The sequence below is a fragment of the Austrofundulus limnaeus genome, unplaced genomic scaffold (genome assembly GCF_001266775.1).
Source record: "Austrofundulus limnaeus strain Quisiro unplaced genomic scaffold, Austrofundulus_limnaeus-1.0 Scaffold114, whole genome shotgun sequence".
NCBI classification, from domain to species: Eukaryota; Metazoa; Chordata; class Actinopteri; order Cyprinodontiformes; family Rivulidae; genus Austrofundulus; species Austrofundulus limnaeus.
In genome coordinates, this window is record NW_013952516.1 from 264,268 (window position 1) to 277,821 (window position 13,554).

Here is a 13,554-nt window from a genome sequence, read left to right on the forward strand (position 1 = left end):
CCATACAGTTGTGGCTCCTACAAGTACTGCAACGTTTGAAGTTATTTTAAAAGATTAAGTATATTGACAAGAACTCAGTTTTTGATAAAGCGCAAGTGTCTACCAGTTAACCCTGCTGACAAGACCTAAAATAAAATGAATTACTCTCATTCTTGCTTTGTCAAGATCAAGGTTAGTAAACCCTAAAAGCTGTTAAAGTTGTTATCCATCTTGATAAGTGGAAGCGCTGCAAGAGGACAAGCCATGAAGGTAACCCCCAATCTGAAAAGTAGTGACAGTTTTTGCAGCAGCAGCGATATCTTTATGCACTCTGTTACTCTGCAGTTATGTTAAGAATTTCAAATAGTTTAAAAGGTGACTGTAGAGTGGAGCACTGTGGGGGCGCTGCAATAAACATGACCCTGTGAGACTTCCTATTAAAATGCATATAGAGCAGGCAGAGGTTTGCACCATACCTGAGCAGACTTGCGAGTTTTAATTTTAGCATCCTCAACATTAACACCAAATAAAGAAAAATTCATATTTTGAGTTTATCAAACTGATATGGAATCTCAGAGGAACAGCTCCAGAAAAGGTTTTAAATAAACTTCTCAAAATGTTGCCAATAAATGCATTTACACTGAAAACGTTTAATTGCTGAACATAACTACAAGAACTAGGRTTACACTCTGATTGTCTAGGTTTCACAGAAGCCTGTGATGCTTACTTCAATATGATATTTCAGTGTAAAAACAGCCTAAATGAGAAACGTGGAAGTTTAGGATTTCAAGACGCAGCTGTTCAACTCTTAATGGTTCAAGTCTGCCACGAGCAAAAATACTAGATGAAGAGGTGGAAAGAAAATAGAATTGTTAACACAGGAAACAGAAAGAATGTTATCACATTTTTCATTGTTCCTCCAAAATAACGATGAAAAAAACCATTACTGACAGTTCTAAACACCCTAAAAAGAATTGGTTTTAAGACCCAGGGTTGCAGAGTAATACAACTTTTTACAGTTTTTAAAGGAACGGTGATCTCTAAATTTACACACACTGGCAGACTACAGCTCATCCATTCGCAAATGTAAAATGGAGAAGGCATGAATGAGTGGGAGGAAATGAGCATGAGTGAAAGCAGGATGGGAGAAAGAAGGGGAAACAGCATGCACTGCAGAGTGGAAGAGAGGGAGCAGGCTGCTCTGTTTGCAGTGTGAGGGACTGCATTGTTGAAGGAGACTGCAGAGACGTGAGCATCCATGGTTGACAAATCCATGGACTCAGTAAAGGAGCTGGATGAACGGACAGCTCCTGGAGCTTAAAGAACACGTTGCCAGGTAGAAACCCAACATTGGACAAATGTAGTCATTTGACAGCTTCAAGCTCCTGTGCTGTAGCTTTAGCAGCATCTATACTGACCCCGGTTGAGTTTACTCAGACAAGCTGAGTTGCAGAAGGAGCGGACGGTCCCGGGCTCCCAGCAGCTCCGGCCCTTCATCCCCTCTCACTGCAGGCCTGATCCAACTCCACGCTCCCCGAGATGAAACACAGCTCCTGAGCTGCTACATAATCACAGCAGGGGGAGGGCTGAGGCAGCGACTTTCCCTTTTCCAGCGGTGCAGCATGCATGCACAAAAACTAAAAGCACATACATACAAACACTGCAGGGCAGGATGCCATCACCCCCCTGTAATTCCTATGTCCAAAACTGCATTGTTCTGTCCTTCAGAAACAGACACACACACACACACACACACACCGCTCTGTACAATTACAATTCTCCTACACTTGCTTCACTCAGTACAGTACAGGCTGAAGAGAAAGGGGGGGGGGGGTGACTAAGAGGAGATCGGGCTCGGCAGCTAGCAATAATCTGCACAATGAAGACCAAAACACATGTCTGCCTCTCCCACACCTCCATCTATCTTAACAGAAGTCAACTAATTCGGAAAAGGAAAGGAAAATGGCAGAGATCAAGCAATGTTGGTGGGATTTGGGGGGGAGGGGGCATGTACGGCGACAGATTACAAGATGAGAAAGGAGGGAGGAAGGTCAGATAGAACATTTAGTAGAATATCTGCATGTGCTGCTGGTTGATGTACTGATGTAATGTCATTCTTCACGTTTTTAAATAGTGCTGATTACGATCTATAGATCAACCAAAAATCTGTCCTCATCCATTATTCTATTGTTATTTTGTGTGAAAATGTTCATTTGGTGCAAACCATGTGGTCCTTTAAATATAAGCTCAGTCAAATGAAGCAATTTACTTCACCTATTTCACTTTACTTTATTGCAATTTACTTCACCTATTATTTACTTCACATCCATTCTCAACATGTGTCATCAGTTATGCATAAGGCAATTAAACAGCTTGTTGTTAATTACAACAGTTAAAAAGGCCAACAAATTTAAAAACCCTGAAGTAATAAGTTTCCCCACATCAAGAAAGGCTTAATTTTGGAATCCTAGTCCCACCAATCTCATTTTAATGTAGTCAGGAGCGGTGATATGCATTTTTTTAGTCTTTTGTATTTAGAATTTTATTTTATGCCTAATAACCAACTTCAACCTTTTACAATATTTATATTTCTTATTTTATTTGATTGCGGTTTTGAGGTGCAGAAAGCCCAAACTAAGAAAGACAAAGTGAAGAGAAGGATGGTGTTTAAAGAGCACGAGGAACAGTCTCATTATGCCAATTACTGGAAGCCAAACACAGCCTGCATGATCCGAGCTCATTAAAGCAGTCAAATGGTCCTAGAGTGGAGCTCCTTCATCATGGGGACAATATTTCCAGATGACATTTTAGAGGTCACTTTCTACATCTGGCAGAAATTTAATCGTTAGGCTGTTTTACCTCCAGCTACAGTGGCCATATAAATGTTATTGACCAACATAAAAAGGATCACATTATCCGAGATACAGAGCAGCTTTACGTCTACTGAAGAAGCTCGAGAGACGAATACAAACAAATGATGGCACTGAAACACAAGCCTGCTATAGTCTCTAAATACATTCATTCTCCTGTGGTGATAAGACCTCAATTATCCAAAAGAGGTTGTGATATTCAGTTACCTACAGATGCAGGAGTTGAAAATAACTGCTTGATGAGTAAGTCTGCAGCAGCTAAAAGGATGAAGCATCAATTTGACAATTTAATCACCTCTAACATTTTGGATGAATGCAGCAGAGTTGAAACACAGACGACACTCGACATGCTGAGGTAATGAAACATTCATCTCTTTGGACCAGAACATTAATATTAAAGGTCTATGTCACAACTTTGTATATGTAAAATTCTTGAAATGGGACAGTAAATAACTATGTAACAAAATGTATCTATGATTTTTTTAAAAAAACACATTTGTCTTAAAGTAGGCAGAAAAAAAATCATGTGTAGGAGACATTTTGTTTATCTGGTGACAACATTAAGTTAACATAACCATCGGTTCTGTTTTACTTTGTCTTAATTCTCAACCATCTTTATGAGTAAAAAGTCTAACAAAAAGTTCCCATAGTTACTGATGAGAGCTGAACTGTGCCTCATTAGAAGAGTTTAAATTTAGTGGTAATTGTTAGGTCCCTTATATCTGAACTTTCCTGGTTTTTAAAAGTGAAAACTTGTTAGAAAATAATTCTCTGTTGGTGTGATTAATTGTTGCTGTGTGAGCTGACTTCTTGTTTCCTAAAAAATAAACACACTAGAGACCGTCAGAACACTTAGCTTGAAACTGGAACTTTATCTTACACTGTTTTCATGACTAAACTGCTGARAATTAATATCGTTATACAATTCTAGTGTGCATTAAAGCACATTACACAGTTTCTGTGATGCACAGCTCATTAGAGTGTTACCAGTTAAGTATTTTATGAATTTAGTGTGTTGTTACAACAATAAACCACTATATCACATACATGTAGCTTACCTTATATCTGTTCCTGCAACACTCAGTAGAAAGATGAAATGTAAACATCTTGTATGCCATTACTGCATGTCATCAACTCTGTGGAAATTATTCATTCACATAAATGTCAACTTGTATGGATTGTCTGTAAATTATAAGGATTTTATGTCATTTTGCAGGTATACGGATTTATAGAGCAATCTTACGGATTTTTTCAAAACCTCATTTTCAAATTTATCTAACATGTCAAAGCCTGTAGGATGATAAAAAAAAATCAAATAACCATCTTCCAACCTGTTCTGGCGCTAGAAATAAGTTCTGCACTTTTTCCGCTCTCCTTTCCTCCTCAAGTTGTGTGGATTTTTAGCAAAAAACTTATGGATTTTTGAGGCTCTTTATACAGGTAAATGTCCAAAGGGRTTGACATGTATGCATTCATGAGAATCTGTTTCTTCATGAACTATGTTTCAGAACTGTGGTTACCAGTCTAACAAATCTGCTGAGGTTTGTTTCCTGAGCTGGTTTCTCTTTCTTTTGCCTTTCACTTCAAATTGCTAAACTATATAGCTGCTATGAGAAAGCTTAAAATACAAGTCAAAAGGCAGACCAAGAAGGAGACAAAATCTAAAATCAATGTGTCTGTATGGACCACAGTAGTGGGTGGGATGGGAGTTAATATCTACCAGCTAAACTCAATATGAGCCATCGAAGGTTTGATCCACTGGAACTATTTACAGATACATTCACAGCAGGTTACAGAGATAACCAAGGAAGAGATAAATGTGTCTGAAAAAGACCGAGGTGCACCGTGGTTGTCATTCTGGACAACTACAGCATTCATGTTCTCTGTGAGAGACTTGGCTTCACTTCTGTTTGTTATAAGATTGAATCTGACTCTGACCTCTTTGTCTCACTTGTCATTAGAGACTAAGCTGATGTAGCATATCGACCGATGCCAGAACACTATTTTTGTTCCAAGATAAAACAAGAGCAAGAGATTCAGCGCACAACAACAGAGGAACTAATTGAAGATGAAAAGTGTACCATCTGTCATTTCATAACATCTTCTCATGAGCTCCAAAATTAGCACGACAAGGTCAGATGTTAAATGTACTACAGAACAGCTATGGATTAAACCATTTAAACATATTAATACAAATAAGTTAATTTTAAACAGCATTGCTCTTTTAATTGAGACGATTAACATTTTTAAAAGTGATAAGAGACCCTTCATTTTATACAAAAAGAAAAAATGTCAATGAATCCTGGATTTCTGGTATCTTTAAAGAAACCAGGATGTTTTGAGTTACATTTCCCTTTGGGAAAAATAAAGTATTATTGAACTGAATGAATTGTACATTTGAATAAGTTATTATGATCTAATTATGTTGTTATGGTGACAAGAGGCCTAGTTATAATTTATTAGGCAGATGTTATAACTGTATTTGGTTAATTACCAGAGGATAAGAACTCCACATAAAATAGGTAAAATGTACAGTTTACCCTAATAAGAAAGCAGAAAGAATATTTTTTAATTCACTTACATTATTATTCTTATCACTTTACTTTAACAGATTCAGTGACAGAAACCTTAACATCACATCTACTGCATAATTAAAAAATCACAGACTTAATTCATCAATGTCAGCTCATCAGCAAACAAACTCAGCATCATAAAGTCACCCTATTTAGGTATGCATGAAAAGTACACACACACACACACACACACACACACACACACACAGCTGAGTACTTACAAGATAAAGACTGACCTGTCCCTTTTTGTTTTCCAGTGCAGATTTTGCAGAACAATGTTAATGTTTTAGGCAAACAGACTGAGACAAAGCAAGAATAAAAAAAAGGTAATTCTATGTAAAAATAAACCTGGCCGGACAAAAAGCAGAGTAAATGGCTTACTGCGAGAGAAAGGGGGAAATGGGGAGAGAAAGAGGGAGGGGGCGGGAAGACCAGACAGTGATTGCGAGAGGGCGGTGGGAAGAGGAGGAGGAGTGAGCGCCAGTGAAAATGTATAAAAAGAAAAAAAAGTGTAAAATAAATAAATAAAACAGAGTGGGAGGGGTGAGGAGCAGTAGTGAAATTAATAATAAGCATATTTAAAGATGTAATGCTAATTAGTCTTGACATTTTTCACAGCATTTTTAAAGTTTCAGGACCATGGACAGTTCAGAATTTGTGACAGGAGAGTGATYGATACCATTTCATAATAAAAAAAAGTACGTAACGAAAAACACTACAAGAAAAACGAAAACAGCTAAACCAGAGTCAGTTTAAGAGTCAGACTGACTGAATGCACATTAATGCTCTGCTCTAAATTCATACAGAGCAGGTTTAGATATTGCTACACTCTTGACGACGTCAGCTGTATGTTTGTAAAATCAGCTCAATCCAGAGAAAACATCCTGAAATAACGACTGGCTGCGGCATTTACAAGCTAATATTTTCCATCAGGTTACTCAAAGCTTTTTTGTTCCCATTCAAATATTTCATCTAAAGGTTCAAATTAAGCTTCTGTCAGCTACTGCTGGAAGAAGTGATTTCACGGGCTGTGGTCCCACTTTACATGCAGCTGCAAAAAGGCACAGCAGGCATCATGGAGAGGTCAAATAGAAGTGAGGGGGAACAGTGCCCCCTGTTGAACTGACAGTGTTTGGCTCAGGCTGTTGGAAATAACTCAGAAACAAAATTATGTGAAGATTAATCTCACTGCTGGTAGACAGCAAGACTACAGTTGTGACAAAACAACAAGTGCACAGGAGATTATTGGGTCCAAAATAAAACAAAAACAAAAAAATAAAATCACAGCAAGGAATCTCAGGGATGAACTAAAATCTAAAAATCAGCACGTGATCGTAACAGAACAACATCTGCATAAAGAATGTCAGTGTTCAACATTTATTTGGTCTGAAACAAGCAGTCTGCTCAGGGTTTACACTCTCTGCTCACCTGAGGAGATCAATAAAAGCTCTTTGTTCTACTAACAGAAAAGGATGGGTAAGTTAATGAATGTTGACACGCTGCCGCTGATCCTAACTAACCCTCTAACACCACAGAGAAAAAGATGCTCTGACAGCCTGACAACAGACTTCACAGGAATCCAGTGTTGTGTTAGAGTATTATTTCAGAGTTATTTCCTGAAGCAAACATTTCATTTTCTCTTAAAGTGCTCGTTTCATATCTTCTTAAAGCCATCTCACCAGACACACAGACATGAGGTGTAAAGAAAATACAAAATACTAGTGCACAGTATGTTCTTTCTACTGACTTACATCTCAAAGTATACAAGAGGTGTTTGCTCATGAAGTTTTAGTTTAATGAACAAAAACAAATTATAGCTCTCATGATGCAAATTCTACCGATTTAAAGTCCAATAGTTTTGGGATGAAGAAACGATTGAAAATCAATTTTTCCCCTAAGATTAACAGGCTCTTATACAAACCTGATATATGTGGTTGGAAAAAGTGATCTTCCAGCCGTTTTACTGCTGCATTGAATTTATAAATTTGCATGGGCCAGCCTTTTCAGAATTTGATCAATAGTGAGGACTGAAGGCCACAGTACCTGCTGGTTTATTTTGTGTACGTGTGCACTATTCTTTAAAGAACTGACTCAGTGTATCTTTATATATCAGTGGTTTACTGTAAATAAAGTGAAAAAGAAAAACACTTAATCTCATTTGTGTAGAAACCCCAATATTTTAATAGGTTTGTAGGAAATATTTGATTTCAAACAGCTAGAAGGAAAATTATTTGGTATTCTTGAGGTTCATCTCACGATTGATTCTTAGATATACTGTTTATTAAATCAATGTGGCAGCATATTTTTGCTTTAATCCGCAATAAACTGACCAGTTTCCTCCTACTGATGACAYAGACTTTGAGAAATGTATTTTGTAACACCCCAAGAATTCAATTTGTAATAAAAATTTCAAAAAGCAGTCGGTATAATTAAAATGTGCACAAAATCCATAATCATGAAAAAAATTTATGGATCAAGCTACTTAATATTCTAACCTTTTCAAAATATAAATATACCAGGATTCCTTTCCAGCATAAGTGGGTGAGCTTAAAAAGCACTCCTGTTCTCCTCCAGTCTATATTTAGTGATGTTACTTTCAAATGGAGACCAGAGGAATACGTAGCTCGTCTCAATATCTGTAGACCCTGTTTGCTTTTGACTAAAGCACAGACACTCTGGACTGGTGCCAGGATGAGACGTGAAAAACAACAAACCAGACATTTCCCACAGCCTTTTGACCAACAGCACCGAAAACAAGAGCAAGTTCCCTTGGAAAGGAAAGCAGCCTGTTGTCAGGAAAAGCCTGAATGGCAGCTCAGTTCTCACAGTGGCATTAGCATACACCAGTTGTTTGTTGTCTTCTTGTTTTTCCTCAGCTTGACAGAGGAGACACCGCTGCCCTCTCCTGGCTCACAACAGAATGTGAATTACATTAAAGAAGGAGGAGTTGAAACAACTCTGAATACCAAACAGCAGACTACTAAAGGGCACAGACTGAAGGAAAATCAAACACATCCTAATGTGTCCTTTTAATCAAGGACACATTCTGATGGTTACCACCCCCCAGCACTTTTTACACTCTCACTACAAAAAGTCACWTTGTGGTGCTTCAGAATATAAAGTGGCTGCTTGTGACGAGTGCCCTTACCAGACTGATCGTTCATCATGCGGATGGCTTTAGCTTTGGCCAGCTCCAGCGCTGTGACCCATCTCTGCCGCTCCACTTCAGTGCTCGCCTTCAGATGGTAGGTGCGACCGCCGCTGCTCAGCACAATATTGCAGGCATCCTCTGTGTCGATGTGCGCTGTGGCCAGGTTTATTGTTCCACGGCACGTATGAGCCATCTCTGCCTGTGTTCTGCAGAAAAATGAAAAGATAAAATATCAAAGAGTTGATTTGAACAGTCCTTCAATCAATTCAAAAGGACATCCCTCTGAGAACAAGCTGAGAGGACTGCCACAGAAATCAGCTCTGAAAGTAAAGCAGCAGAATAAGTCATTTTACAGAGCGTGCATCATATTTAAAGCACACATTATGAACCCTAACCTAGCATTAGCTGATGTTAGCGTGTTATACAGTATTTCATATAACAGTCTTAATGCCCTGCTGTTAGTGTTGAATGAGAGCCGTTCCACAAAACCAACTGTGCACCGTCAGTGGGCCTTGGTAGTCTTGATAACAAGACCATTGTGCGACTCCAGGCCTCTCTAGTGAACAAAACTAAACAATGAATAGCAGCGCAGACAAAGAGAGAACTGAGCGTGAGAGGATGTTAAAAAACAAAAGAGCGATAACGGAGACAGAGCCATAGCACAGCTACAAATTTATGACAAAATAGAAACAGTTATTTGGCAAAAGTCTTTACAAAACAATCTTGCTGATTTGATTTCCAATGAATCGGACTGCTTAATAAAATGGTATTTTAAAACAGACCAATAGAGGAGTTAATTTGTTGTATGTAAGATTTTAAAAAAAGATTTGTGTTTGTGCAACTAATTTGACAAGTGAAATTTTAAAAAGCCTCGAGGGAAACCCTGCTTGCTTCTAGTAGTTTTGAGAGTGACGCCAAGCAAAACTGCAGTGCGAGAATGGACMAGCATATCTAAAAAAAAAAAAGATTAAAAGAATTAACCAGCAACTAATCAAGAAACCAAAACGATACAATTATTTGCACATTATTTAAGCTCTACGTGTTAAATAAAATAACCCTCTATGCCAAAACTTAACTTTCCAGTTAGAGAAAATTTGCCAACTTTGATTTTTATTCAAGAAGTTGGAGGGGTGCAACAAACTGAAGGATGACTTCTTGTCTAAAAAAATAAATAAAATAAAAAAAGGTTGATAGGAAACAAGTCAATAACGTCGATGGCACAAAGAAGAGAAAGTTTAGAGACAATGTCAAAAGCCAAAAGTAAACAGTTGTGATATTTGCATCCCTAGGCAACAGTGCATCAAAAACAGACATGACTCGTAGGAGGCAGCTCAGGAACATTAAAAACATGCTGTGAACACAGCAGGAACTCTTTCATGCAACTAAAAACCATATCTAAATGCTGCAGCGTCCTCTGAATCCAAATCTGCTCTGATGTTCTGAGGCAAAGTGGAAAGCTGCCCCTGTGGTCTGACAAATCAAAATTTGCAACAGTATTTGGTAATTATGGACCCCGTCATCTTCCAGGCTTATAAGGGGGTAAAAGGCCATCTGGCTTCTGATCAGCAGTTAAAAAAAAAAAAAACAGCATTTGTGAGAGAAGCAGAGGTGTATAATGAGCAGAACTTGTACATCAGTAAAGTTAATGTGCAAGTTATTAATGCTTGTTAGATTAATGCTAAATAAAACTGTACACAGAAACATAATGCTGCTTTACAGAYGATGTCTTGCTTATTTTAGCAAGAAAATACCATATGACTGCTGAATTACAGCAACTTGAGGGTACTTGGATGAACTCCAGATAAAATTAAAATTTAAAAAGGTGATTGGTTATAGTCCATTATTATTAAATTCTCAAATTGTTACAAAAGATAAACAGTATACAGATACTATGACTGTTGTCATGATGCTCTTGTTTAACAAGGTTTTAAGAATTTGTGTATTTAAACCAGCAGCATGTAAGGTCACAAGCCTTGCTCACCAACATTTTGTGGGTCAGAAGCTAAAATATTTGGGAATCATGATGTTCTATTTAGCAAGAACAGATTCACTTTTTCCTACAAAACTTTTGCAATTGATCCTTTGTTCCCAAACTGTACTTACAGTAAACATCCAAATATCCTTATTTTAAATAATTACCAAAAAGAAAACCAAAAAAAAAAAAAAAGAAAAAGAGAACATTTTTAAAGATAAAATCTTATACAAAGCTGTAACTTCAATATTCTCAAAATCATTGCATTATGTTGTTTTTCTATTTTTCATAGAGAAATAAAAACGTAAGAAAATTAGTGTTCAATACGGCTGAGGTCAAYATTAAAACACCAGTGTTAAATAAAATGAATTGAGGAAGGAATAAACCATACAACCCCAGAATTCTGGCTGTGAGTGAGGTTTATTTGTCACCAGCTGACAAGCCAAACCACACTGGTTATAACCAGGGWATGGATCAGTATATATACAGAATCTTCAATGCCTGAGTTCGCCCCCTGCTGACCTACGGCTGAATCACCGGCATTCAGACAAAGACCTCACCCTAATGTTAACACAGCTTTTAATTTTGTGTTGTATATGAATTCGGACATGTAGCTACTCTATTTCAATTAACACATAATAGATCAAACATTATAAAAGTATTGTAAAATAAGGAAACCCTATACTCTGGTGTAGTTTTCTAATATCAGTATTAATCTATCAATAACTAAATTTCTTCAAAAACAAATGCTGAAACTTCACATATTTGTTCATTTTCTTGTAAACAGTTAAAAGCATGCAGTCATGCCATCAAGGTGTTTTCTTTGTGGAAGTTCACATTCAATCTTTAAGTGAGCAGTCAATGATGCAGGAACCTGCTTCTACTCTATCCACAAACTTCAGTCTCGGCTGACAACAAGGTGGCTCTTGCCTCGTGGAGTCAAAGGTTGAAGTGGATTTATAAAGGCAGCGACTTCCTTTACACAACTCCTACAGATTCAARTCTTGTTATCATGCCAAATAAGAACAAGTGCTTCAGTGTACCACTCTTCTGCTGGCACTTGGTGCACATCAGTTCTGCAGACAGCACTGCACTGGGGCCATGCGAAGCAGCGTGGAGAGCAGGCGGGGGTTCTGAACAGTCCAGTTTCTAGCTTCACAAAGCTGAGCTCTGCTGCAAAGTCCTGGACGTAAAGTAGGTCAGCAAACTGACAGAATGAGCTGCTGATGAGTAAGATGAGATGCATGCTGATCACTGCTGCCCTGTGGGGAGGCGAGGCCATGCAGAGGCCATGAAACGACACGGTTAAGAAAAAGATGGGGAAATGAAGATAYGAGCTAAAGGGGGGGCAGAGGCGGTGGTAGACGAGGGGGGAAAAAAGTGCAGAGGCATGAGAGGGGTCCCGCTCGTACTGCAACAAGAGAGAATTGCAGCGCTTTACCTGTCTGTCCCCTGAGCACACATCCTCAAAAAACATAAATCCACCGATCTGGAGCATGTAATGACAGAACAACCAGTGAACAACACAGATTACACAGCCATGAGCATGAAAACACAGATAGCAAGAGGAAATTTGACTAGAGCAAGAGTGTAAATAGGTTTTGTTTTGGCTGTAGGCTGTTTAGTCACAAGACATGGGGGAAAGCCAGAGAAATGCCAGAGAGGAAGCTGAAAATGGATCAGAAACATGACCCATAAATACCAGGGCTATATTGCTGCAACATTCACAGCATGGCATGATCTGCTGGAGAATTTTAAAAAAAATTAAACCAAAATATGTACAAGTAAAAAAAAAAAAAAAAAAGTCTGATTTTTTTTGCTCATTTTTCTACCACTCTGCTTTCACTTTCTCAAACGAAGCCCCACCACCCAAAGTGAAACATGTTGACATGCAAACTCTCATCCTGGTGCTAAGAGCAACCAAGAGAACATTAACAAGATTAGATCACAGTAGACGCTGCTTACTCCAGACACTCTTAATATATCAGCCTAGGACAGACAAAACTCGAGCCAAGATCGACTCCCCCTCCTTTATTTGAACCCACAAGTTGGCAAGATGGCCACTCATCCTCCCTGTACACTGAGCATACAACTCACCAACACCATAACCTGAGACCCAGGCAGTGGTGAACACCTGCCGAGCACTTAAAACTGATACTATTTGATTACCATCCTGCAGCTCTGAAGAAAACACGGGCAGCCTAGACAGAAGTTCACCGATATGGCATCTCCTATAGCACTCAGCGCTTTAATGCCCTGTAATCTTCCCCACACCAAGCTGGATTTACATTAAGAGGTTAGTAAGTTGTGTTGAGAGTATTAAAATAGGGAGGAAAAGTCAATTAGGAAATGAAATATTAATGAACTCAGAGGAGGGAGGAAGGATAAAAGTCTGGTCATGTGTCCTGTGCAGCATAACAAGACTGTGAGAGATCTGGACTAAAGCGAGGCTCGACACAAAGCTGATGCGAAGTAAAGAACGGCAAGACTTGCTGTTTCAGAGAAATCAATGCCAAATGCAATTTTAAATCGCCAATAAACTCAGTACACTTTAGCTTGCTCAACTGCTGAGTGCGTCGGTCCATTCACTGAGCCAAAGCATTGATTTTAGCTTCAAGCTTAAGTCATTTATTCAACAAAAAGTAGAATTTTGCAATTCAAATTATATATCGGGTAACTGATCAAACATCTAAATGACAAGTCAAGTAAATTCATCATCGGGCTGCACCGATTAGTTGAAATAATCGATGACGTCGATTATGTAAATTTGTCGATGCAGATTTTTTATTATCGATTCATTGTATTACATAACCACCACGTGAATGTTCATGCAATTCCATTTTGGTACCTAAATGCATCATTGGGACCGTATTGGCATAAGAGTGGTGAGTTTTCCATGCTTGTCCTGAACGCAGCATTGCACAAGAGCGTAATGACGTCAGCAGCCGCTGGTTCAGTTCAGTCTGAAGCTTGAAAACAAGCCTCGCAGCTCCTGGAGTAAAATTTACC

The 13,554-nt window shown here is 38.4% G+C and overlaps 1 protein-coding gene across 1 annotated transcript in view; it reads right to left on the minus strand.

Moving 5' to 3' along the window:
- The window catches only part of osbp2b (oxysterol binding protein 2b), a gene marked incomplete at its 5' end in the record, with an annotated part of 42,974 nt that overhangs the window by 25,129 nt on the left and 4,291 nt on the right, over window positions 1-13,554 (minus strand). Inside the window, 1 exon segment of the mRNA XM_014014317.1 lies at window positions 8,571-8,779. Within this exon segment, the coding sequence (XP_013869771.1) occupies window positions 8,571-8,766 (196 nt within the window).